The 23612-nt window shown below is 46.9% G+C and overlaps 2 protein-coding genes across 7 annotated transcripts; both read right to left on the bottom strand.

The window, feature by feature from the left end:
• Positions 1-193: 193 nt before the first annotated feature.
• On the bottom strand, positions 194-4824 carry LOC147045007 (RNA polymerase II elongation factor ELL-like). The gene is made up of 12 exons (XM_085932710.1): positions 4148-4824; positions 3642-3686; positions 3438-3559; positions 3164-3327; positions 2458-2747; positions 2225-2349; positions 1772-2126; positions 1584-1662; positions 1389-1455; positions 1082-1253; positions 939-983; positions 194-836 (listed from the first exon to the last, which is right to left on the bottom strand). Exons 1-12 carry the CDS (start codon positions 4265-4267, stop codon positions 711-713), a joined length of 1710 nt encoding a protein of 569 aa, XP_085788836.1. The 5' UTR covers positions 4268-4824; the 3' UTR covers positions 194-710.
• Positions 4825-7311: 2487 nt separating this feature from the next.
• Positions 7312-21962, bottom strand: LOC147045006 (single-stranded DNA-binding protein 3). Of its 6 annotated transcripts, none has more exons than XM_085931983.1 (18): positions 21592-21962; positions 18649-18721; positions 18466-18527; positions 17064-17148; positions 12271-12360; positions 11198-11281; positions 10356-10415; positions 10202-10268; positions 9641-9705; positions 9502-9563; positions 9380-9425; positions 9249-9284; positions 9065-9119; positions 8834-8904; positions 8665-8743; positions 8560-8588; positions 8326-8427; positions 7312-7975 (listed from the first exon to the last, which is right to left on the bottom strand). In XM_085931983.1, exons 1-18 carry the CDS (start codon positions 21645-21647, stop codon positions 7820-7822), a joined length of 1278 nt encoding a protein of 425 aa, XP_085788109.1. In that variant the 5' UTR covers positions 21648-21962; the 3' UTR covers positions 7312-7819. The 6 variants fall into 6 exon arrangements, with proteins under 6 accessions (XP_085788109.1, XP_085788107.1, XP_085788106.1 ...); XM_085931981.1 differs by lacking the exon at positions 7312-7975 and adding an exon at positions 7992-8155 and having other exon boundaries at positions 9068-9119; XM_085931980.1 differs by lacking the exon at positions 7312-7975 and adding an exon at positions 7992-8155 and having other exon boundaries at positions 21592-21960.
• Between the last annotated feature and the right edge of the window lie 1650 nt (positions 21963-23612).

Here is a 23612-nt window from a genome sequence, read left to right as displayed (position 1 = left end):
TCGAGTTGAGTTTAAAAAAAGGCGTGGCTACGGGATCACTTGCGGCCAATCGCAATGGAGAAAAAAACAACAACATAAATATGTCCGCCATCTTGAACCGGGAATATTTGATAGAAATACCGCGAGATGTGATTACATGATCACGTGACCACAACTCTTGCTGAAACCAAAATATAACAAACTGCAGCGACTCTGCTTCAATTTTGAGTTTATTTAAAAAGTAATTTGACATCCAACTGTAACCATTTTATAACAGAGGCAATAAAGGTGAATAAAAATGCCATACACAAAATAGACTCATTGCCATGCGTTCTTTAAGACGGGTAGCATGCAACATGTTTTTAACCTTAGAATTTTTTTCAATTCCAGCAATACATGGAGAAAAATCCCTGAATGCAGATTCAAACACATTGAATAACAACACCAGATGACAGGCAGCCCCCCCCCCCCCTAAAAAAAAAAATCTGGACGATAACAGTGCCTTCTCAGTATGAACATTAATGATAAAAAGACTCCCCCCAAAAGTTTTTCCCCTACTCCAGTATAGTGCGGTCACTTCATGTGCTTGCAATTGTCGCTGCGTACATCCTTGGCTGAAGCGACCATCACACGCCATCCAGTCGGTGCGCTTCCGGAGACAATGAATGCAACGTGACCAGACTTTCCGGTGCCCTGTAACCGTGACGTTCACTGGAGAAGTTTTTCCTTCCTCACTTGGGGGCGGAATACTGCTCCAGTTGCCGCTGATCAAACTTGGATATGAGCTTCTTGATGTGAGCCAGTTTGTTGTGGAGGTACTGACAACGCAGGCGGTCCTGGCTGTAGCTGGGGTTGGACTGGATGGGTAAAACAAAACAAAACAAACTGTGATGTCACACAGAAATGCATACGGGTGTGTCTGAAAAATCAAGCGTGGCAACATTTTTAGAATGGCCAACCTTCTTTATTTGCCGATAGTTCTGGACGATCTGGTTGTGAATAGTCTGTAAGAGATATGACATCTATTTTTAATGCCTCTGGATATGATTTTTAAAGTTCAAATTGTCACATATTCAATTGAAAGACTCCTCCCCTGCCTCACCTTGTATTTGTGCGAGTCTTGGTGGAGCTGCTTTAGCTGCGTGTCCAGCACCATGAACTGGCGGGTTACGCCGTCGATGTGGGCGTGCAGATCTCGGTAGTCGCTGTACTCCTTGTTGAACTCTTCCTTGTAGCGCTGCCGCTGAGCGGGGCTGCTGATCTCCGTGTAAGTCCTGCGGGCACGAGTACAACAATCAGAAACATTTTAGCCGCGTGGAGAAAAAAAAATGGCAAGAAACAAAATCGGAAGGCCCCGAAGGTTAAACGGAATATATATTTTCAGCAACTATTTACTTTCGTCTACTCACGTTAAATAATCCGTGTTCTGCTCGGCTTCTTGAAGGCCGTCCGAGTCAAACGTCACGTAGCCAGCTTCTGTCAACAAGGTTTTCAGGGTAAAAATGACTCAAAATACTATAAAGTTGGACCTGCCATTAATTATTGAATGAATAAAGACAATTAATGGCCCAGCAAAACTATGTATTGTAAAATGACCTACTGACCTGCATTGTCCACAGCAACTTGAGTGGTTGAACTGGTTTCTGTTTTCCTTTCTTTGCTGCCTCTGTTCTTCTCCTCCTTCTGAAGTCACAACGGTAGAAGAATAAGTGGCAAATGCAATTTATGTAGGAATGAAATATGGATACTCAAAAGCTGTTTGTGGAATGTCAAAGCTAGTTCCCGATCTCACCTGCTCTCTGTGTTTGCTCTTCTTCCTTTTCATGGAGTTTCTGTCAACGTCAGGCAGAGGGTCACTCTTCACCTGAGCCGTTTCCCGTCCGCAGGCCGCCGACAGAGAGTCCAAAAGCTTGCGGGGGTCCAGAGAGTGCTCGGAACGGACGTCATTGCCCGGCATGGCGGCGGCGGCGGCGGCTTTCCGCGTCAAGTGCGATATCCTGGTTTTCTTACTGACCAGAGGGTCGGTGTACTCCTCGACGGGGGCGGGTTTGGGCCGGTGTGCCGGCGACGAGTTGGGCGTGTCCCGCAGCGGGCTCACCTGCACCTCTGGGACGGTGAGGAGGTTCTGCTGAGGCTGGAACAGTTTCCTGTGCAGAGACAGTATTTTCCACAGCGATTACTGACATGAGCTGAGAGGTGAACCACTTTCACAAGACAAACACATGCAGCGGACTTTTGGGGCTACCTGACAAGGATCCGCTTGAGGAGCTGCTGGTCTCCCGACGTGTACCCGGGCCAGTCTTTGCGCAGCTCCTTGTACAAGCTGTCCTTGAGCACCCACATGTTGTCTCGGCTATTGAGTTGGCCCACCTGTATGCAACACGATGCGCCATAAAAATAATAAGCAGTTTACACTGACAATTGGGCCTCTCAGTTTTCGAAAAGCAAGACCAGAGAAAACCAAGAGAGTGCCCTTACATCGTTGAGCACCGAGTCCAGCATCTTTTTATCAGTCGGCGTGAGTCCGTCTTTATGTAGTCTCAACATGAGCTCTGGCTTCTTGTAGGGCCTGAGGGCCAGCAAATGCGTGGCCCTCTCCCTGATGGGCTGCTGCTGGACGCTGCATCTCCCACTGGACGCGCCGCCAACTTTCCTGCCCTTGGATGGGAGGGCACCCGCTTTGCCCGCGAGGGGCGACTTGGCCAACTGGCGGGGTTTGGTCAGGGCGGCCAAAGCCGGGGCTGGGGCGCGCACCGTCACCTTCTTGCCTGCGTGTGTGTGCGTACAAACGCCTCGTCAGTGGACACGAAAAAGTCTGTACACTTCTAACATCAGGATGTGTGATACAATTTGAAGTCAAACCAAGTCACCACAGAAAGGAAGTAGCGGGACGACATTTCATGATGTTGCAGAATGACAGAAGAAAAAAACCACGTGAGTTACGACATACACGAGCGGAAGATGCTCAACCTAGTTTTGGGGAAATGACTCCACTTCTACTGATTAGACAAAAGCATCACGTATGCGAGTGACGCAATCAGACACTGTGCGTTTCTACTGGGAATTGTCAATGTTGGAAACATTAAACAGCAATGAGAATTCATCTTGAGAAGCCCTTTGAGACTCTTTTGGGATTAAGGGCCATAGAAGCTCAAATGTAGCCTCGCAGTATCATACAACCTACCTTGCTTGAAGCGACCTCCCTGCTTGATGACGATGGCCCCCCGGCTGCGGTTCTCCTCCTCGGCCTGCGCCATGCTCTGCAGGGCTTTGTCGTACGAGTCGTCCGTGGCCCTCACAGTCATCTTCTTCTGGATCACGCCCAGACACGACAGCTCCTGCGTCGAGCTGCAACACACACGCCGCCGAACTTTGTTAGCATTTATGGCTAATGACATCAGGAGTCCTTGTTGGCGAGTTAAACCCCCTAAATGGACTCGGGACTTTTTCCGTCTCACCCGGAGTCGACTTGCTGGATGCAGTCGAAGCTGCCGTGCGGATTGTCACGGGCAACGTTGGCGATGCCGAAGGTGAAGACCCTGGCGTCGCTGCCGTTCTTCGAGGAAGGAATTGTGATTTTCTACATCAAGGTCACAAACGTAGGGAGGATTAGAATCAGATTTTGTGTTTGCGATGAAATGATATTGGGCAAATCCTCTTACCCCTTGGTTTCCATTGAAACAGATAGTAGGAGGTGCGCTTGAAGCCTGAAGGAGAGGAGAACTCTGCATGAGCAACGTCCATGTGGAAATATTATCCATTGGTAAACAACCAAAATCACTGCAAGCGTATCGAATCCTCTTTTGTATAGAAATGCACACCCCTCACTTGTACAGCTAAGTATTTCTTTTTGGGTGGCACACAGTGTAAAAAGTTGAACAACCACTAAAGAACAAAGGCATAAACATCTCTGTACAAATGTAGGGGAGTAAAAGTAAAAAGGCGAGCAAACATATTCACACTCAATTAAAGTACAGATGCCTAAAACTAAATAGCTTGAGGAGAGTAATGCAGTATTTGGACTTGGTTACTTCCCATCATCAGTCCCTCTCGACCGCCAGTCTACATGTTGGTTCCGCATTCTCTTATGTAACATGGAATGTAAGAGTTTATTTTATTTTAGGATTAGCACGATGGAGGCTAAAGGCGGCTAAATGAGTTAGCTTACCTTGTCGTGGTGGAACTTGCTAATGGCTGTCGCCGCGCTGTCAGTTAGTTTGAGGTGAAACACGGAGACGTTCGCCAACGAGCCACCGGTCAGCCCGTAGCAGTGGTTCTCCTCCAGCATGGCCGTACGCAGCGAGGGCCGACCGCCTTACCTGGCTGGCCGGTTGCTGCTCCCGAGTTTGGGGGTTAGACAAACGGACATTGGCTGAGGTTGGGGGAAAGAGGGGGATACGCAAAAAAAAAAAAAAAAAACCAGCCTGCTTGTGGTCCCCTTCTTTTCTCGCGCTCTCTTCTGGAGTACGCCGTGTGACGTCAACAAATTCGACAAGCTTCATTGGTCCACAGGCGTAAATAAACGGTGACGTGGTTAAGACGTAGGCTTTCACTTCCTGTCTGGCTCCCTAAATTACGCATCGGGGAATTTCTTCAAAACATCCTGTGGGCCACCGACATCAAATATATTTTATATGTTCGTAGTCAGAGGCTGTCAATTCAGAATTCTATTTACAATAAAGACAATAAGAAGAAGGCAAATAAAATGGCATGAACTAGTCAATGAAACCAAAGTACTCTGGACAAGTCCAAACCAGAGCAGCATTGGATATTGGAGCCTCTGGGCTGTGAAACAAAGACAAGTCCAAACACATACTAGCAGATATGTCAGAACTTGCAGTCATTTCTCACCCACACACTTGATGTTGAGGCAAATAGCTTCATGAGTTACAGATAATTAAGATTTTCAAAGAACACAAACATCTTCCTCTCCTCTCCCCACACTCCAATGGATTTCATTAAAACAAACCACTGCGAACCAATACCTTTATAAACCACTAGAGGGAGCCAGCGTTCCACAAGTGGTACTTTTGACTACACTAAGCCACTGATACATAAGATTTGATCATAAAAACAAATGAAGAAAAACATATTGTGGTGTGAGAGACCAAACTCAAAGCTGATCTTAATAGGAGGGATAATATAATATAAACGCCATTGATAGTAAGCACCCAGTGTTCATGGCAAAAGGAGTGAAGTCATTTTATTTATTTATTTTTAATATGTATCTACAAGGGGGGGGGGGGGGGACACACGCAAAAATGACTGACAACAAAAATAAAAACAAACCAAAATACACTTATCAAAGTAGCCTGTCCACCTTTGATAACTTTTTTTGTGTCCATCGAAAGAAAATTTACAAATATAAAGAAACATACAAATAAGACGGAACAGCTTTATTTTTTTGTTTTCTTCTTTCTCTTTGACTACACGAGACACTTAGGATGAGAAAACTACCCCAACATGAAACAAAGCAAAGCCCCCCCCCCCTCTCCTGTGAACACAATGCCTCATCATATTCAATACTGCTAAAATAAAATAAAATGAGGAACTGAACATAAACAGTCCTCAATTTCATCCCCCGCGTCCCCTGTTCCTTTTCAAATGTTACAGTATTTTACAACGGCACAATAAAAATACAGAAATGTTCATTGCTGTGGACAGAAATCATAAAAAGAGCAAGGCTGCACTTTTGGACAAGCGTATTTGGAAAATTCCTCATTTAAAAAAATTCTTCATAGTTCAGAAGAAGGGATATGTATCAAGAAAAATGGCCTTCTCCTGTCCGATTCACAGTTGCAATTGTGCGTGACGTTTCAATTTTCGGACCTCCGTTCTGCACTTTTTTTTTTTTTTTTTAAATAAACATTTGTCGAGTTTGCCCACACACACACACACACACACACACACACACACACACACACACACACACACACACACACACACACACACACACACACACACACACACACACACACACACACACAGTATGTTTCTGTGATTTGAAATATCAAAACATGTCAATGATATCAAAAAGCATTGTACAGTATTTACAAAGAAAAAGAAATTAAAAAAAGAAAGATGGGAGAATTCAACAGTAATAAAAATCCGACGGCGGGTGGCCGGCCTGCAAAGCAAAATTCTTTTGTACTTTTTGTTGCCCAATTATGAGGAATACAAATAAAACCGCCCCAATCTGGACCCCATCTGGGACAAAGTGACAGCTGACATCAAAATTCATCTGTAACCGATTAACTATCGGCAAAATAATTTGATGTGGATGCCACTCCTATTTGGGCCGCATCCAGTGCAAAGTCGGAGGGGGGGGGGGGGGGGGGCAAATCAGATCTAGTCTTTCCTCAGGGGGTAAAAAAAAAAAAAACAGAAACAAATGGACAGAGGACGCGGCAGTAAACCAAACCATCAGCAAACTGACAAAAAATAAAAAAAACCCCAACACAGCAACGTTGATGGGTGCCGCCCCGTCCCCAAAACAAAAAAAAGCTTCAGTACCTTGGCGGACAGGTCTGGGTGACGGTCTGATGACATCACACAGATGAGGAGTCGAGGACACAGTGCTGCCTAGATCTGCATATTTACACCGTTGCTACGAGTGGTGCAGCTAGAAAAGAATGACACTTGTTCAAAAAAACGATGCCACCTTTCACACAAAAATCCCGCTTAATCACAGCATCAAAAATCTGGGATTCATCGGCCCTTGCCTTTTAACACACAACCCAGTTAAGTGCAGGCAGGAATTTGCCGGACCTGTGTGGGGAAGAGATCAGGTAAAATCTACATGGCATCCTCCTCGTCCTTTTTAGAAAAGAGCTAACTTATAAAAAGTCAAACCCTGCAAAACACTCACATCAGAGCATAACACAACCTGACATTTTTCCGGTCATATATTTCACACAGAACCCAGAGAATGCAGGATATTTAAAGGATAGAATATAGAGAATGGAATAAACTACTTTTGGAAAATGACAATTGGTTATGCCACAAAAAGCGTTACACTTGTACCACTTTCCGGGGTTTTGCATGAAAGGCAAAGGCTAATAATCGCCAGTTTTTCATTTACAGTTTTGATACGATCATTTGGCGGGAACCTCTGTGTGAAACAGGCTTTTACAGGCTCATATGTTTAAAGAATAAGAAAAAAAAATAGTCCACAGTATATGAATAGAGCTGTGCATTACTATGCATGAGGCTGACAAAAGTTTGGTAAAATGAAAGAAATTGAAGTAAAAAAGTGGAGTATTAACAAAACTATTTAGGGTGTAAAGATTAGGGGGGGAAAAAAGGCTGTGTAAACAAAAAAAAATATTCTGGTAAAAAAAAAAAAAAAAAGCTTCAAAATAAAAGGTATGATGAAAAACAGTCATTTCGAGATAAAAAGGATGGAAACAAATTGGGGCTAAGAAAAACAAATTAATTGGCTAGAAAAAAAAGTTGTGTAAAATATATATATATTTTAAAAAGGCCAGTAATGCAGGGAAACATTTTTACCCGCAGGGAGCAGCAAGATGACATCATATGTGTGCACATGATTAGGCCTTCTCTCCCAAAAACAATAGCATAGCAATATAATTAACAATAATACAATAATAAAAATAATACAGCATGATACAATACATACACACAAAATGGAAAAAAAAAAAACTGATCATCACAACACCTCTGTTAAAAATGTACAAACAGAGGTTGGAAACAACACATTGTAAAATTATAATAACAATAATAATAATAATAATAGTAAGTCCAATTTTGGGTGAAGATTCCAAAGTGTCCTCGAGCATGTCACTCTCCTTTTTCTCTGTTTGTCCTCGTTCCCCCGTTCTCATTGTCTGAAGTCCGAGAAGAGGCTCTTCCTGTTGACCTGCTGTGGCTTCCTGCCCGGGCCGGCGGCCATTTTGCAAGCTCTCAGAGGGCCCGCGTTTTTCATCAGAGTCCTGGCGGGCTCCAGGATCGCTCCGGAGGAGGACGTGGATGCCAGCTGCGGTTCACCCGAGAGGAAGGTTGCAGTGCAGGAGGAAGAGGAGGGGGAGGCCCGACCCGAGAGTGAGGTAAGAATTGCAGGCAGGGGGGGGGGGAGAAAAACAAGTGTAGGGGTCCAAAAAAAAAAAAAAAAAAAGGAAAAATAAAATCACACACTCATCGTCATGTTGGGAGAATACTGAAAAGAGAGAGAGGGAGGGGAAAGGGAGGCAGGAGGGCAGAAATGAGTGGATATGCAATATTTAAACACTAGGGGGCGCTCACACCCAGCACTGAGATTTGCTAAATGGTAGTGGGGGCAGCGTCAAGGTGAAGGCGTGAGGGGTCTGTGGTGAGGCTGCGACTTACACTTTCACTTTGGAATGGGTTCAAAAAGTTGCCGCCCATTTCGCCGTCGTCTCTCGGCGTTCCGGGAGGGTTGTTCATGCCGCCCATGTTGTTAGGAGAACTCTGGAGAAAAAAAAAAAAACAAGCGTAGGAAACAGTGAGAAACGTCATGTCATGATGGAGGCGTCGTTAAGTCAAGTCGGTTAGGTCAGGTTGTTAAAACAAGGCTAAGATTTCAAGTGGAGGGTGATTCACCTTTGGCAAGCCGTCCATATCTCCAGAACCTGCGAGAGAACGGCGCACTTGAGTGATAAAGCACACTTGACTAGCACACGACAAGAAGGAGGAGAGAAAACGCACCGAGCGATCCGTTCATGTGGTGCGGCTCCATGGCTCCCATAGCGCCCATCGGCCCGTCCGGTCCCGGTCCCATCGGGAACTGGCGCGAATGGAGGAAATATTCAAAGAAAATGGCCGACAGCAGAGCATATGAAGAGATGCGGCAAATTTGGGTCAAATTTGCACTTACGTTGGGTCGGTTGCCTCCCGGTCCGATGGGATTCATCATGGTGTAAATGTTTTCACTAGAGTTGGTCGAATCTGAGCAAAGTCAACAAAATAAGCTCAGTTGATCCATCGCGTTGAGGTGCGCTTTGAACAAAACATGACCAACAGCAAGGGTGACGTGGGAGGAGACATGCGCGTTGAGGGAGGGGGGGGGGGGGGGCGAGATGGAGGGGTTCTTAGGTACGTGACGCACCACCTGGGCTGGGCATGATGGGAGTTCCGGGTGGACCACCTCCACCGGGGGGGCCCTGTGAGGAGGCAGAATGAGCGATCAGTTGAAAAGTCACAAAATGAAATCAATCAAAGTCCTTTCACATAGTTAAATGATTATTATTTTACGCGTGGGGTCTACGTGTTGGCGTGACCTGTTAACTCACCACATAGTTCCCTGGAGATGAGGAGGAGTAGGCTATCTGCGGAGGGAAACCAGACCATCACGTCCCGTGTCGCTAACACTTGCTAATATCGGTCGTGCGGCGGCGGCGACGTGTCAAAGTGGACGACTCACCGAGTTGGCGTTAGGACCCGGCCATGGCCCTCGTCCTCCCGGACCCCTGCGGTGGACATAGTGGAACATCAACAACATGATCACGACAATCCAAACCTGTACAGGAAGGACGATGAGCGTACATGTTCATTCCCGGCATGGGGCCGCCCAAGGAGTTGGGCGGGGGTCTCATGCCCCCGTAATTCTGCGAGATGAAAAAAAGTCCAATTGAGGATTGGGTCACTTGTATCTCAAGGCACGGCGCGGACGTGTTAGCGGTACCTGCGGGCCCATGGCCATTCCTCGAGGAGGGTTCATCCGCATGGGACCGCCCATGTTGGGATGTCCTGAAAGGAGAACCCAAACAGCTCGCATTAAAGACTCGTCTTCTAAAGTCTAATTGAGACACACGACAGACTAGGCTGCGTCCTAATCCCATTAGTTGGAACCCTGTGGCCGTAATCTCCAGACAGAATCTCCACAGACCTCTGTTATCCCGGCCCATCCGCTCACCGACTCGCATTAAGACCACATGGGCCTAAAATCACTACGATATGGAAACAAATGGACGGCGGGAGTGATTTTCTTTTCTTTGATAAGAACACAAACAGAAATGTAAAAATCCAAACATTGTTTCGAAAATGGGATTTGCATTTCGGTCTGGATCCTAAAACTAAATCAAGTCATTTAAATGGATTACATTTCTAATATTATATATATATATATATATATATATATATATATATATATATATATATATATATATATATATATATATATATATATATATATATATATATATATATAAAAAAAAATATTTCTTTTCGATAAGAATCGTCAAACCTTGCGGTCGTGTCGGGTCCAAACTGTTTGGCAGTAGAGGCTGCGATCCCGGGATTCCACCTGGAGGCTGAACACGTGGGGAAAAAATAACAAAACATGACTGACAGGTATGATCAGCTACACAGTGATTAGGAGGCGGGGCCAGGCTTTGTACCTGATTTGGCATTCGGAGAGTGGGGCGAGGTCCGCCTGGGTACCGCGGAGACATGAAAGGCTGCGAAAAGACCCAAATGGTGAGATTGTGGGCTAAACGTTGGCACAGGAGACACACACACGGATGAGGCGGATGACGTGTAAAGCCACACATCTCCCTGCTCTCGCCGCGGGCGGGAAACGCCGACTCGGCCTGCGGTCGAGCTGGTTATACGCAAACGCGTCGAGCCCGACGACGATGTCGGCCTTTAGCGTGCTCCGACTCAGGAAACCAGACACCGCGAGGAGGACGACGACGACGATCCGGGCTCGGGTTGGAAGTTTACAAAAGCTGGCTAACCCCAATTCGGATTTTTCTATTTAGGAGCAGGGTTGAAGTCAGGATGTGAGTGCATGCTCGGTGCCTTGTTTTATTCATAAGCTGCGAGAAAAAGCAAGCAGAGGGGAGGTGTGTGTGTGTGTGTGTGTGTGTGTGTGTGTGTGTGTGTGTGTGTGTGTGTGTGTGTGTGTGTGTATGCTAAGAGCAGCAGGGGGAGATAAGTGCACAACCCCCCACGAACAGCTCCGGGGGAAGGGCGAGGAGCGAATAATTTATCCCACACAGGGACACCCGATGCTGGGCACTGACGAGGGCCACGGCCTGCCGACTCCTGGATGTTCTCTTGACGGTGATCACAGGTGTTGGGATTATGGTTCTGGTACCAGAACCAGATTTAATAGACCTGGAGGGTCAATGAGGAAGAAAGTGCGAGGAAGACTGATGGGGGGGGGGGGGGGGCTGTTTTTGGGTGGGCTTTTTGAAGTAATGGAAGGAAGGAAGGGTTGTGAGTGTTTGCCTCTTACCTGGCCGTGGGGTCCCATCATGGGGTTGCTTGGGTTGTGTGTGGGGGGCTGTGCGTGGGGGGACTGCTGAGAGCCGGGCGGTCCCTTGAAGAAAGAAGAAAGGTGGGGGTGGGGGGGGGGGGGGGGGAGTTATACCAGGAGCAAGTGCCCCTTCAATCTCATTGGACGATATGGTGGTTCTTTCTAAAAATCAATTCCCAGCCCCCAAAAATAAATTGCCAAGCATCCTGACCCATTTGCTAATTTGCCTTTTTGACATTCTACCGCTCTCGCATCGCCGACGCTAGCGATGCGAGCCCGAAGGCACTTGGATGTCAATTTGGCTGGACAGCAGGGGGCGCTGTAGGATAAAACCCAAAACATCTGCTAAATTCTTGGCATCGTGTGAGACATGCCGACGATGTGTTGCATCATCACGTGGGAAAATGGTGGCGACATCGGGACTACGTCGCTTCCCGACTGTGACCGGGAAACGCGTTTGTGGAAAACAAGCGACGCTCGCTGTCATAATAAGTCCCCTTGAACAGCGCACACGCACGCAGACCCTCAGTCCACCCCCACCGATGTTATAAATAGCTCTCTCTCTCACTCGCTCACTGCATCCCCTTTACTTATGCACTCATTAGCCTCCCCGCCTTGCTTACGGCGCCAAAACAACGGTGGCGGGTGAGTGACCGCGGGTCCAGGTGGAGGTGATCTTTCACATTTCTCATTTCTCCGTCGCTGCCCGCTACCTTATCGCGCTTGGGCCAAATGCCAAAGCTGTCCATCACGCCGCCGCGGTCGACACGCGCGCGCACACACACACACACGAGCGCGTTGTTATAGCCGATGTAGCTGTGATGCGAGAACCTCTCGGCATCATGCGAGCAGAGATGGAGGATGGAGAAGTGGGAGAGGACGTGAATGAAGGAATGAAAAGTCTCGGAAACGTTTCTGCTCTTGTCTATAAAAGTGGTTTTCGTTCAGGAAAGACAAACGAGTGCGGCTCAAAAGAGGCGTGACTCGACAAAGATGTTCAAATGAGTGGTTGGCGGATTGGATTGCGACGTTGGCTGTGGTCGGCCATTTACCTGGAAAAATCCCGGGGGCATGGGACCGCCTGGCATAGTGTCGTTGGGGGGCATGTTGCCCATCACTGGGCTGGGCGCTGCAGCCGCGCTCTGAAAAGCAAAGAAGAAGAAAGTCTTCAATTACCCGAAGAGCAGAATGTGAGGGCAGGCCTCATCTTTTTTTTATGCTGACAAATTAGGACAAAGTGTTCGAGGAGGAATTTCCCCATTAATAACAATAAAGAAAATCTCTAGCTGGCAAGCGTCACGTCGCTGCACTTTTCTAGTGTTTACAGTTTCTTATAATTATGGCTAAGTTGAACTTTATTGCGATTTGTGTGTGTGTGTGTGGGGGGGTGTATTTTTTTTGTGGTGGCTTCTGTGTTGCCAATTAAGCGACTTTTTCTGCCCCCTTGCGTGGCACAATATAATTTGTAAAAACATACAGTCATACAGTTCTGCTTCAATCAATGTACATTGCGCTGCTCATTCTGTTGCGTGCGCCATGACCACCAGGGGGCAGTATAAGACAGCTGTTACCATATCGGAGGCTTCTGCAATAGTATGTTCTTTGCAGAGGATAAATAATACATTGCTACACTGTCGCTATGTTATGTAGCATCAAGCTAGCGGAGGCTTTGTCTTTAGCTACACAATGCAGAATTTTATTTTTTCCATTTTTGTCTTGACGCAATCCCTCAACTCAGAGAATAGCGCACATTTCCACCTTCCTGGGTCCAAACGAATTCAATTGGAGACTATTCATTATGCGTTGGTTTACTTTGGACAGTTGCACCCGGCGGGCTAAGCGAATGTGCCAACTGGGATTGAAACAAATCAAACAATTACACACATTACATGAGTTACGCAGTAATATGATCTGGACTGCAGCTGGCAGCATCCAATGCAAACATAGAGGACACGCGTGCAATAAGCCGTGTTTAAAAGAGATATTCTTTTCCTGTTCAGGGTCGCGGGGAGCTTAAGCTTATCCCAGGTGACTCCATCCTGGTCGACTCGCCAGCCAATCACAGGGCACAGAGACCTGATGACGATTTAATAATGTCACATTTTATGCTTGCATTATTATGATTTGTGTGTTGAAATGTGTGAGCTTATTCATTCTTTTTCTACAGTTTCCTCCTCTATGGAGTGGGTGTGGAATGTGTGAACGGGGGTTCACTATTAAGTGTAAAAGCGTTTTGTAGCCAGCACCTCGAACACTAACGAGTGAAAAGACAAAAAAAAAAAAGTTACAACTGCGATCTGCCTGACAGTTGATATTTGACAAACAGACATTTTAAACGCACAAAATAGTCTCATGGCTGCCACTTTTTTGCTTTGCATAATAGCACAACTGTTTTCTTTTGTCAAGGGGGGGGGGGGGAACAACGCAGAAACAAAACAACAAAAACCCAAAGTGGAAATCTCAGAGTGGGGCGGAGGGGCTAGGCTAGGAGCCAAATGATTCAGCCCGGGAGTTAAATATGATATAACCGTATTCTCGTCCGCACACACGTACGCTTACATAAGCATGCCGGAACAAACACGCACAAACACACACACGGTGCACACAAAGAGTTGCATCACAAGCTTATAAAGTGCTGCCTTTCAGTCAGGAAGCGGACGGAAGGAGAGAGCCAGCTTGGGTGTGTGTGTGTGTTTGTGTGTGTGTGTTCACGTTCACGTTCACTCCAATGGACGCAATTCCAAATCTTTTCCCGCACCCCGCAAAACATCCATAAAGGAGAAAAGCGCACGAGAAAATCATGCACGCAGCAAAACACACCTCCCCCCCAGCTTTATGCTAATTCGGCGAGCAGGTCGCAGAGTCCCCGGGGAGGCGGCAGGGTCGACTGCCTCTCTCTCTCTCCCTCCATCCTCATCCCTCCATTCTTCTACCCTCCCCACCCAGTCCGAGACTTGCCCCGAAAAAGCTACCATTCCGTCCCTATCGCATAACACCCCCCCCCCCCCCCCGCTCTCTCTCTCTCTCCCTTCCGAGTAAAGGGGCGTCAGAAGCTTGCAGAAGCTGTTGCCATGGAGACAGGTCCTATCTGCACTCTGTCCCCCTGGCATCCCCCGCTCCAGGAAGAAGAAAGAACAAGAAGATGCAGAAGAAAGAGAGAGAGAGAGTTAAGATAAACACGCAAAGAGGAGGAGGAGGAGGAGGGCTGCGTTAGTCCACCATCAATCATTGTTGCACGTTGCTGATCCAGACTATTAACAACATCTATTAGTTCTTGTAGCGAGGTGGATTTAGCAAGAGTCGTAACTAAAAAGCCACTGATTTCGACGATACGAATCCCCTTAACGATATTGCTTATTGATCCGCTACTTAAATGTATTCTTCGGGCCGTTATCGCTACGCCGGCTGAGTATAAAAAGCTGCTCTTCGGTGTATTTCATATCTGGAGACTGGATTGGCTAATCCAAAGCGTGTCACGATTTCTGTCAGTTTTGTGAAAATTGTACAGCTTGATTTCCATGACTCTAAAATTGGTATCGAAATTTTAACGAATTGAGCCAGTCGACAGTTTTTTTTTAACTTAGAGGTGATCCGTTTTTTGGGGCCGTGTGGGTTTCGATCATCAGGCCGTGGGGGCAACGACGGCAGACGCCTGACATAAAACGCCCCGACCTTTGATGTCGACCGTAAACGTTGCGAGTAGGCCTCCAAGCGGTTGCGGCTGGGCGACCCCCGAGTATTTCCTTTAGATGGTTTTGCGCTCCCCTGCAAAAATGCCACACTGGCTTGATCTGCATTCTCACTCTTAAGATCTGTGTCATGGCAGCAGAATGACAAAAAAAAATTCCAAATGATACAAACACATTGAGAATGGGTGTCAATCTAGCTGCCAGAAGCTAATCATGCTAGTGCTAGCACAGTATGGAGCCAAAAAGCATTTCCCGTCTCACACGCGGGGCCAAAAGACTGGACGGATCAATAGTGCTCAACACATTATTGACCTGTGCCTGATACCTTTGGCGGGGATAAAACAGGGACACAAACATGAGATGGAAGGAGGAGGAGGTATAAATGTGAGTCCGCGCCTGGAGAGGCTACTAATCTACATTCTGCTTCATACCGATATGTACCTCATCACCGTCTCCTTGACCCCATGTCCTTATTGCACATAGAGACAGATAGACAGACAGAGAGAGAGAGGGCGAGCGAGCGAGGACGGTGGTACGGAGAAGAAGGGAGGCTAAAAGCGCTGACTGCGGCGATCCAGCTAATTTATCAGCCCAGTCAAAACACGGCCATTGCGCTCAACAGGATGTGGGGAGGGGGGGGGGGGGGGACAGGACGCTACGTGGGACAGACAGAAAGCCCAGCTGTTTCTCAAAACTGGCACGGGTGAACACACACATGCGCAAAACGGATGACGCCGCAGACACAACATCCACTCAGCTCGCACTCCACAGAGGCCGAGGAAAAGACGGGGATTAAAAAAAAAAAAACGAATATACATCTGCCACTGTGTAAAGACGATGTTTTCAACTCTGTTGCTAACCAAAACAGCAGCGGCGAAGGAAACGCTCAGCATGGACAACTTAACTCGCCGTCTTTTTAGAGTTTGTCGCACGACTCGAGGAGCACAGTTAAACCCGCGCCGTTGCTAACCAAAACAGAAGCACCGAATTAAGTCAACAGCCTATTGCGGGTGTGAATGCCGCCTTTAAGATCTTTCCAAAAAAAAAAAAAAAAAGACTCAAGAACCCGCGAGAAGTCATGTGGAATCCAAAGGATTAGATGCATTGTATAGAGCAGACCTCCAGAAGGACCAAGGCATCTTTTGTTTACCGGACCACCCCCCCCCCTCTCTTTCCCATGCAAAGTGTAATTACCACGCACAGGAAAAAAAAAAAGCACCAATAAACTACTGTTGAAGATAGCGGAGATAAAGAGGCCCGAGAGGCCTTCATCTCATCAGCTGGATAACGCCTCATAAAAACCAAGCAGCCCCTAAAACCAGGCCTAAACTCTTGTAAAGATAACACAAACAAACAAGTCTTTCCTTTTCTCGCCCGTCCGTCCACCAGCAGAGACGACCTGCGCTTTAGGGGTGTGTGGGGGAGGGAGGGAGGAGGGGGGGGGGGATGCAAGAGAGGCCTCAGGGGGTCCGGAGCCAAAATTAAACCGGCCCTGTCTCCTTGGCTTCGTCAGTGTTAGATACAGACAGTGAGCAACCATGTCGGACGCTCACGCACGGCACGCACACGGAAAGCGCCCTCCGCCCCGCCTCGTGCCAAAGATGCCCCGAGTCATTAAGTTACACACAAAACAAACACACAATAACGCTTGAACAATCACACCATATCAGACATGGACACACAATCACATGCAAAAAAAATAAGAATCACACAGCTTCACACATGCAATCACACACACACACACACACACACACACACACACACACACACACACACACACACACAGACAGAGCACGGTTTAGCACCAACCCTGTGCCGGGATTACGGGATTAGAACTCTATTCCATTATCTGACCACACTGCATCGCACACACACACACACACACACACACACACACACACACACACACACACACACAGTCTTGACCGGAGGGTATCCATCATGACGCATGACGTTTGCACAGCAGCGGATGTGCTTCTTCAAGCTTCCGTATGACAAGACATCATCTCAGAGTACTTTTAGGAGATCAACAAAAAAAAAAGATGGAACAGTAGTTTTTCATCCTTGGGGTATTTTCATGACAATGTTGCCCACGTGTGACTAAGACACTTGGGAAGTGTTTGAAAGGATGAAAATAAAGACGTCACATCACTTACGTAGTCATGGAAGGCCTTGGCCTCGCTGGAGTGCTCGCACGTCTCCCGTCGATCCGGAGCGGCACAATACAAGTCCCAGAAGACGCTGAAAGGCGAGGGCAGGGGAAAAATTAAAAGCCCGCGTGACAAATGACTAAAAAATATATACATGTGGCGTCAAAAAGCCCGAGAAAGGGTCACACTCGTTTTTGATTGCAGCGAGGAAGTCGATCGTATCGTCCGCGGCGAAGAGTTGCGACGTGACCCCGATGGAGATGCCAAACCGGGTTGACCTTATAGATGTTTTGATCCCAAAAAAAGTCAACTAATTATCCGACTTAGCCTCCTACTACCGTGAGGTCAGAGTGCATTGCTGGCATGCATAGCAATGCTAAAGAATGCTAATCGACCAGAAAGTAGCAAGACCAAAAGATAAGCAAAGCTAAAAACAACAGTTGTTTATTGCTAATATTGACAAACAAAACTTTTATTTTATGTAAGCAAATATTTTCTGGACATTGTGGTTTCTTTCATGATTTCTCAGGCTAAAAGGCCGTTAAAGCTAAATGCGCGTTAAAGTGTTAATAAAAGAAATTTTCACCTTCACTGCCAATCGCATTGACTCAACAGTCCGAGCTAATATATGCGCGTGTAAAACAGCTTCGCTTTTAATCGAGCAGGGCTAATTTATTGCGGGCCCTCGGGGTCCGGTTCAGACTCTTGTCTGACTCCGGGCTAGTACGTCCGAGTCTCGTAGGCGTCCGTCATAGGTGAGCTCGGATTAGGCTTGATTTAAATCCGCGGCTCGGAACAATCTGTTTAAGGTGAAGAGTTTAATGTCGTCTACCGTGGCGAAGGCAAGCGGCCCGCCGCTCTTTTTTTTCTATCCCCTTGGGAAGCGGCCCAGATGCCGTTCAGAACACGGCAGATCTGATGATGATTAAAACAAGCAAAAACGCCACTTTTCAAGTGGCGATGCTACGGAACCCCCGCCCCCCCCTCCCCGTCGCGGGTTTGACCGGGCGGGGGCGGAGAAACAGCGACCGGGTGCTACAAAAGGAGACTGGAATGCGACGGGGATAATCTGCTAAGAATCCTTCTGCTGCGGGAACAAAAGGAGAAAAGTGTGTGTGTGTGTGTGTGTGTGTGTGTTTGGGGGTGGGGGGGGGGGCACAAAAAGGGTGAAGAGGGGGAGGCCATCCATTTTAGCAACCATCTGGATCCATTGTTTCAGGAACCGGGAGGTGAAAGAAAGATGCAACGCTGGAGGAGGGGAGAGGACAGAGAGCGAAGGTGGGTGGGCGGGGTTTAATAGGGTGAGAGTGGGGTGGGGGGGGTCAGACCCTCAGTTCGTCTGGTCAAGACCGAGACTCTGGCACACCCTTGCTGAACAACAGTGTCATCTTTTTTTTTTTTTACTCACCACCACCACGAATGGAGAAATCCAGGAGGCTCCCCTAATGTGATGTTCTTCTCCCATCGTATCTGGGAAAGCAAGAAGAACGACTCAGAGTGACTTTTCTTCGCCCGAGCTAAATGGCTAACACCGATCGAGAAGCCCGTAACTTTATCGGGTCGGTCCTCATAAAAAATGCATCTGGCTTACCTCGGACAGGAAGGTCTGCGCTGACTTCTGTGCTCCCACGTGTAGTAGGTACTCGTACACGTATAACGCCAACCTGAAACGCAAAATGGGAAGTTATTATTTTTGATTGCAACGCGCACCTCATTTATTAACGGACGGCGGAATGATCGCCGAGGAGAGACGAGCCCCTTGTTGACCCGACGTGGCGCTCCCGGACTCCCTCGCTTAGTCGTGTTTAATAGGCCATTAATGGAGCATCAATCGAGCGGCGGCGGGGATATGACGGCGCGCTCTGGGTAGGAAGACCTCCGGACAGGACAATCTCATCCTAATGAGAGGGACGGGAAGTCGCTCACCCTCGTTTGATGAAGAAGCCGTATGCCCCAATACCGACGACCGATACTTTAAGGCCAAGAAAAGAAATATTTGGAATATTTCTTTGGAATTTGATGCGAGATAATACTGGATTTTTTTTTTTCTTGGTATGAGAATAAATAAAAGAAACAGAGATATCATAAATATGATCTTTCCGGTACTATAAAGAAAGCGGAAAACACCAATTAACAAGCTTCTTTAATCAGGCCTATTTCAAAGCCAGTTACAAATAAGCGCCGGCTGTAAAATGCAGCCTGAGGTGACGACACGAACGACGGCACACGCCAAACGTCTTGTGTTCAGTTCACCGCAACAAACGCCACACGACTGGAGAGCGGCGATGATTAACATAAAGGTTGAGCTAGCCGCACTTTGATGACAATCAGCGCCAATGAGTCATCCGTTCTGGCCTCTGGCGTCGCTCATGATTTATGTGGAGATTCTATTTTGGCAGGTTTGTTTCTTCGCAAAATGTCTTCCGTTCGACTCCTCGTGCGCGTTCGAGGCGACCAAACATGTTTTTCCCCATGGTGACGCAAGGCTCCGAGTTAGACGGGTTCTTCGAGATGTTTCGAAAGTTTGCTGCAAAAAAAATGCAAGAGTTGACTTGAATGCTAACACAAATGCACATTGTCTCGAACGATTATCCTCAATTCTATTGATGTTATGGTTTTAGAAAGTACAGCATCATGGCCTCACACACACACACACACACACACACACACACACACACACACACACACACTTGACCACACGGCCCACAGGAATTTGACCACTTTCCTTGGAGCTCCTCGCAATTTGTAGGTCACAAAGTTCCGAGTGACCGCTGGTGTAGAGTGTAAGACACTGTCACTAGGCCACACACACACACACACACACACACACACACACACACACACACACACACACACACACACACACACACACACACACACACACACACACACACGATATACATACCTGTGCACACACTCATCCCCTCATTTATTCATCTATGGCAATATTTAAAAAAAATAATTAAAAAAAAAAACAGGACGCATCGTTCATGTTCAAATGGAGGGTGAGCGTCAATGTTACTTTTATTTTTGGGTGATTTTGAGACACATTGGATCTAAATGGACATTCCGGGACTGTGTTAGCAAAATATTGCATTAGCTTCGAATTAGCTGGCGTCAAAGTAGAAAATCTTCACCCACCTTGGCCCGTGACCGCCACAGCTAGCGCGCGGCCGAGTAGTAAGCGTCTTGACAATAGCAAGTGCCTTCTTTAAACATGGATGAGGCCACCCCGCCGTATTTTGCTCCACTCGCCTTAGAGAAGCAGCTCGGGTCCGTGTCAATAATTCAACAAGGCGAGTAGAAGAAGCATGAACGTCCAAAGAGGGACGGTGAAAGGGGAACAAATTTTAAACGTGGAACTGAGGTGTGCTATTCTATACTCTTCTTTTGGAGTTGGCACTTTCTGCACGGCTGTCCAACCATGCTGAGGTAATTATGGAGCCTGAAGTTTGAGCACTTGCTGCATGGCTGTGAGACCATGCTGACATCGAGACAAGTTTTGCACTTGTTCCATGGCAGTGCCGTGATGCTTGGTGATGAGTTGATTGTTTGAATGAGATGATTGAAGAGGGAAACTTCTCAAACATGTCATAACCACCTTGAATTTCAGCATGAACAAAATAAATCAAGTGTGGTGAGGTTTTAGCAGTTGCAACACTACTTCACATTACTGATGGCTTTTTAACAACTTTTTTTTGCACTTGTAAGACAGTTAATAATGTGACTTATAGAGTTTATACCGTTAATAACGCCTTTATAACTACAGCTATTAACCTCGAATGAATGTTTCCAAATGCAAAATGCTTTTTCTCTCGGAAAGTCCCGATTGTGTCCACCCAAGGCAAGCCTGCCTTCGTGCATGTGCCGGTGATGGTTGAACTTTGAAAAGCAACGCATTTAAAAGCACACGTTACAAGTGCGCGCTACAACCACATCCCATTCGAAAATCGGCTCCAAACAAAGAAACCGGCAGCTCTGATCACTCGTACCCACGCTAGCGAACCAGCCCCTGCGCCGATCCCTCGCTGAAACGCTTCGGCTCCATTCGGCACCACCAAAACCGACACTTTCAGACAGTTTTGCCGGGGAAAGACGAAGTTTTTAAAGCGGCGCGCGCACTCAGTGGGGGGCTGGCTGGACGGCATCCGACCAGCGGGGAACCATGCGCGGCTACGAGATGGCCCTCCGAGCCGGTGAGGCTCCGGGGGGGGCAAAGAAACGCCAGCAAACAGCTGTTTATCTATTTTTACCGGTGTGGGGGGGGGACACAAAGCCTCTCAGCCTGAAGTGCTTACAAGGCATTGTTCACCCTCCTCACTCGGGGTGTACATGCGAATCGTGGTTCCACTTTTAAAGCACAACTTAAGAGAGGCGGGGAAGCGGTTGTTCCGGTTTAGCTGAACCGGGCTAAAAAGGCTAATAAGTAGCCACACTTTCAAATGTATATGACAGTAGTTAGCAAGTTTAGCCACGGCTAGGCTACCCCCCCCCCCCTCCCCTCCCACTACACAAGTAGTAATAATTGACTTACTTTTCTCTGGCTTGGCTATCAGAGGGGACCACGGCTCCCTTGCCCTTGCCGTACATCTTGCAGGCTGTTCGGCGAAGACTTTTTTTCTTTTATCCCACTCCTCGACACCTGTCAAAGAAAGCGAGAAGGGAAAGCTACTATCTCCATAGCTACCCGGTTAGTGTTGTCTCTCCCCCTCTCTCTCTACTTTGCCTCTCTCTCCGGCTTTCCTTTTCTCTCTCTCTCTCTCTCTCTCTCTCTCTCTCTCTCTCTCTCTCTCTCTCTCTCTCTCTCTCTCTCTCTCTCTCTCTCTCTTCTTCTTCTCCACTCCCCCCCTCCCCCTCCTCCCCCCTAACATTGCCCACAAATCAGGCAGGGTTTCAGTCCAGGCAAGGGTGGGCGACTTGAAACCGTCCACCGGTGGTGGAGCTTGCTGCTTTTTTTTTTTTCCTTTTTTTTTTTTCAATCGCTGTTCCAGGATTTTGTTCAGCCCCCCCCCCCTGTTGTACGAAAGTGGGGGCTTCTTAAAGGCGCAGCGTGCTTTTTTTTTTTTTTTTTTTTCCTTCTTCCACTTAGCTCAAGTTCAAGTTGGCTTTTCTTCACATTGTGTGTTGTAGTTTTTCTAACACAACACGATGCTAATTCATGAAGTCTTCTTTGCTGTTTTTAAAGGGGACTTGGAATTCAACATTGATTTGTTAAAGGGACAGTACGGTAATGGCAAGTTTAGTTCACAGGGGTTCAAATCTTGCCTCAGGTCTTCCTGTGTGGATTTTTTTTAGGTGTACTCTTTGTTTGGGCTTTGCTGTATGGCTGTAAAACCATGCAATGTCGATTATCGTCTTGCATAACTATCTTAAGCCTGAACATGTGCTATGAGACAATACCGACCAACTTCTGGTTATTGTGTATTAATCATATAACTGATAATATAACAGCACCTGCTGCACGGCTGTGAGACCAAGCAGTTTAGCTAAGCTAGTCACTGAGTCCATGTTGTGGTTCTTTACATCCTTGTATTTCATATTTGGTCAATCCAAAGGAACATCCACCTGTTTTTATGTTGTTGTTTTTTTAAATCTCATACATATAGAATAGAATGATGCAGATTTTTTGGGGGGAAAGTTTCGTAGAGGAATGCTAGTGAGATGTGGAAAGTTGCGTGTGCGTCCTGTCTCTTTAAGAGTGTGCAGAGGTTGAGCTGCTTGGTTCGTGTGTGCGTGCGTGCGTGGAAGGCAAGGGACGGGCGGGCGGGCAATGTGTTCTGTTTTCATGCTACGAGCTGTGGGAAGGGCACAGCTGACTGCGTGTGTGTTTGTGTGCACGCGCATGCATGGATGGAAGTGCGTGCGCGTGTGTGTGTGCGCGAGCCCGCCCGCGCGCGTGCACGCGAGTGCAGTAGAGCTTTATTTTCGTTCGTGTGTGACGACGAACATCTTCTGACAAGTTGGTGCAGTAAGACTGACAATGAAAGCAGATATGAAAAATGTGTTAAGGGGAGAAAGAGAATAAACAATGACACGATTCGCAATTTCATGAGTCTTAAAAGGTACACACAAATAAGATTACGTTGAGTTTGTGCACGCAAATGACGCAAACGTGTAGTTGCTGCACGGCCATGCTAGTGAGTTGATTATCTTGTGCACGCTGAGATTGTGACAAAAAAATAACCATCTAAGCTAAAATGTCTTCTATTTTTTAAATCATATCAATAAAGAAAACGTTTAACTAAGTAAAACCATCGTGAAAATTGTCTTTGTCAATAAATATCAGTTCCTGGGTGCAATTTAAATGTATTTTCTTCATTATATTGTTTTTATTTAGGTAGTGCTGTATATCCGAGAATTGTAGTTTCCTTTATTACGTAGTGACTTTAGTGACCACTAAGCCTGCTTATCTAAAAAAAAAAAAGGGCGGTCTGCGCCGTTGTAAGGATAAATGTTTCATCCTAATAATTTCAACGAGAATATAATACAGGGAGCAAAGATCAATTTCTCTTCAAAAAATATGATATTATCTATTATTATATAATTGCTATTATA

The sequence above is a fragment of the Syngnathus leptorhynchus genome, chromosome 15 (genome assembly GCF_054491065.1).
Source record: "Syngnathus leptorhynchus isolate UIUO chromosome 15, UIUO_Slep, whole genome shotgun sequence".
NCBI lineage: Eukaryota > Metazoa > Chordata > Actinopteri > Syngnathiformes > Syngnathidae > Syngnathus > Syngnathus leptorhynchus.
This window is presented reverse-complemented; position numbering and strand designations above follow the sequence as displayed.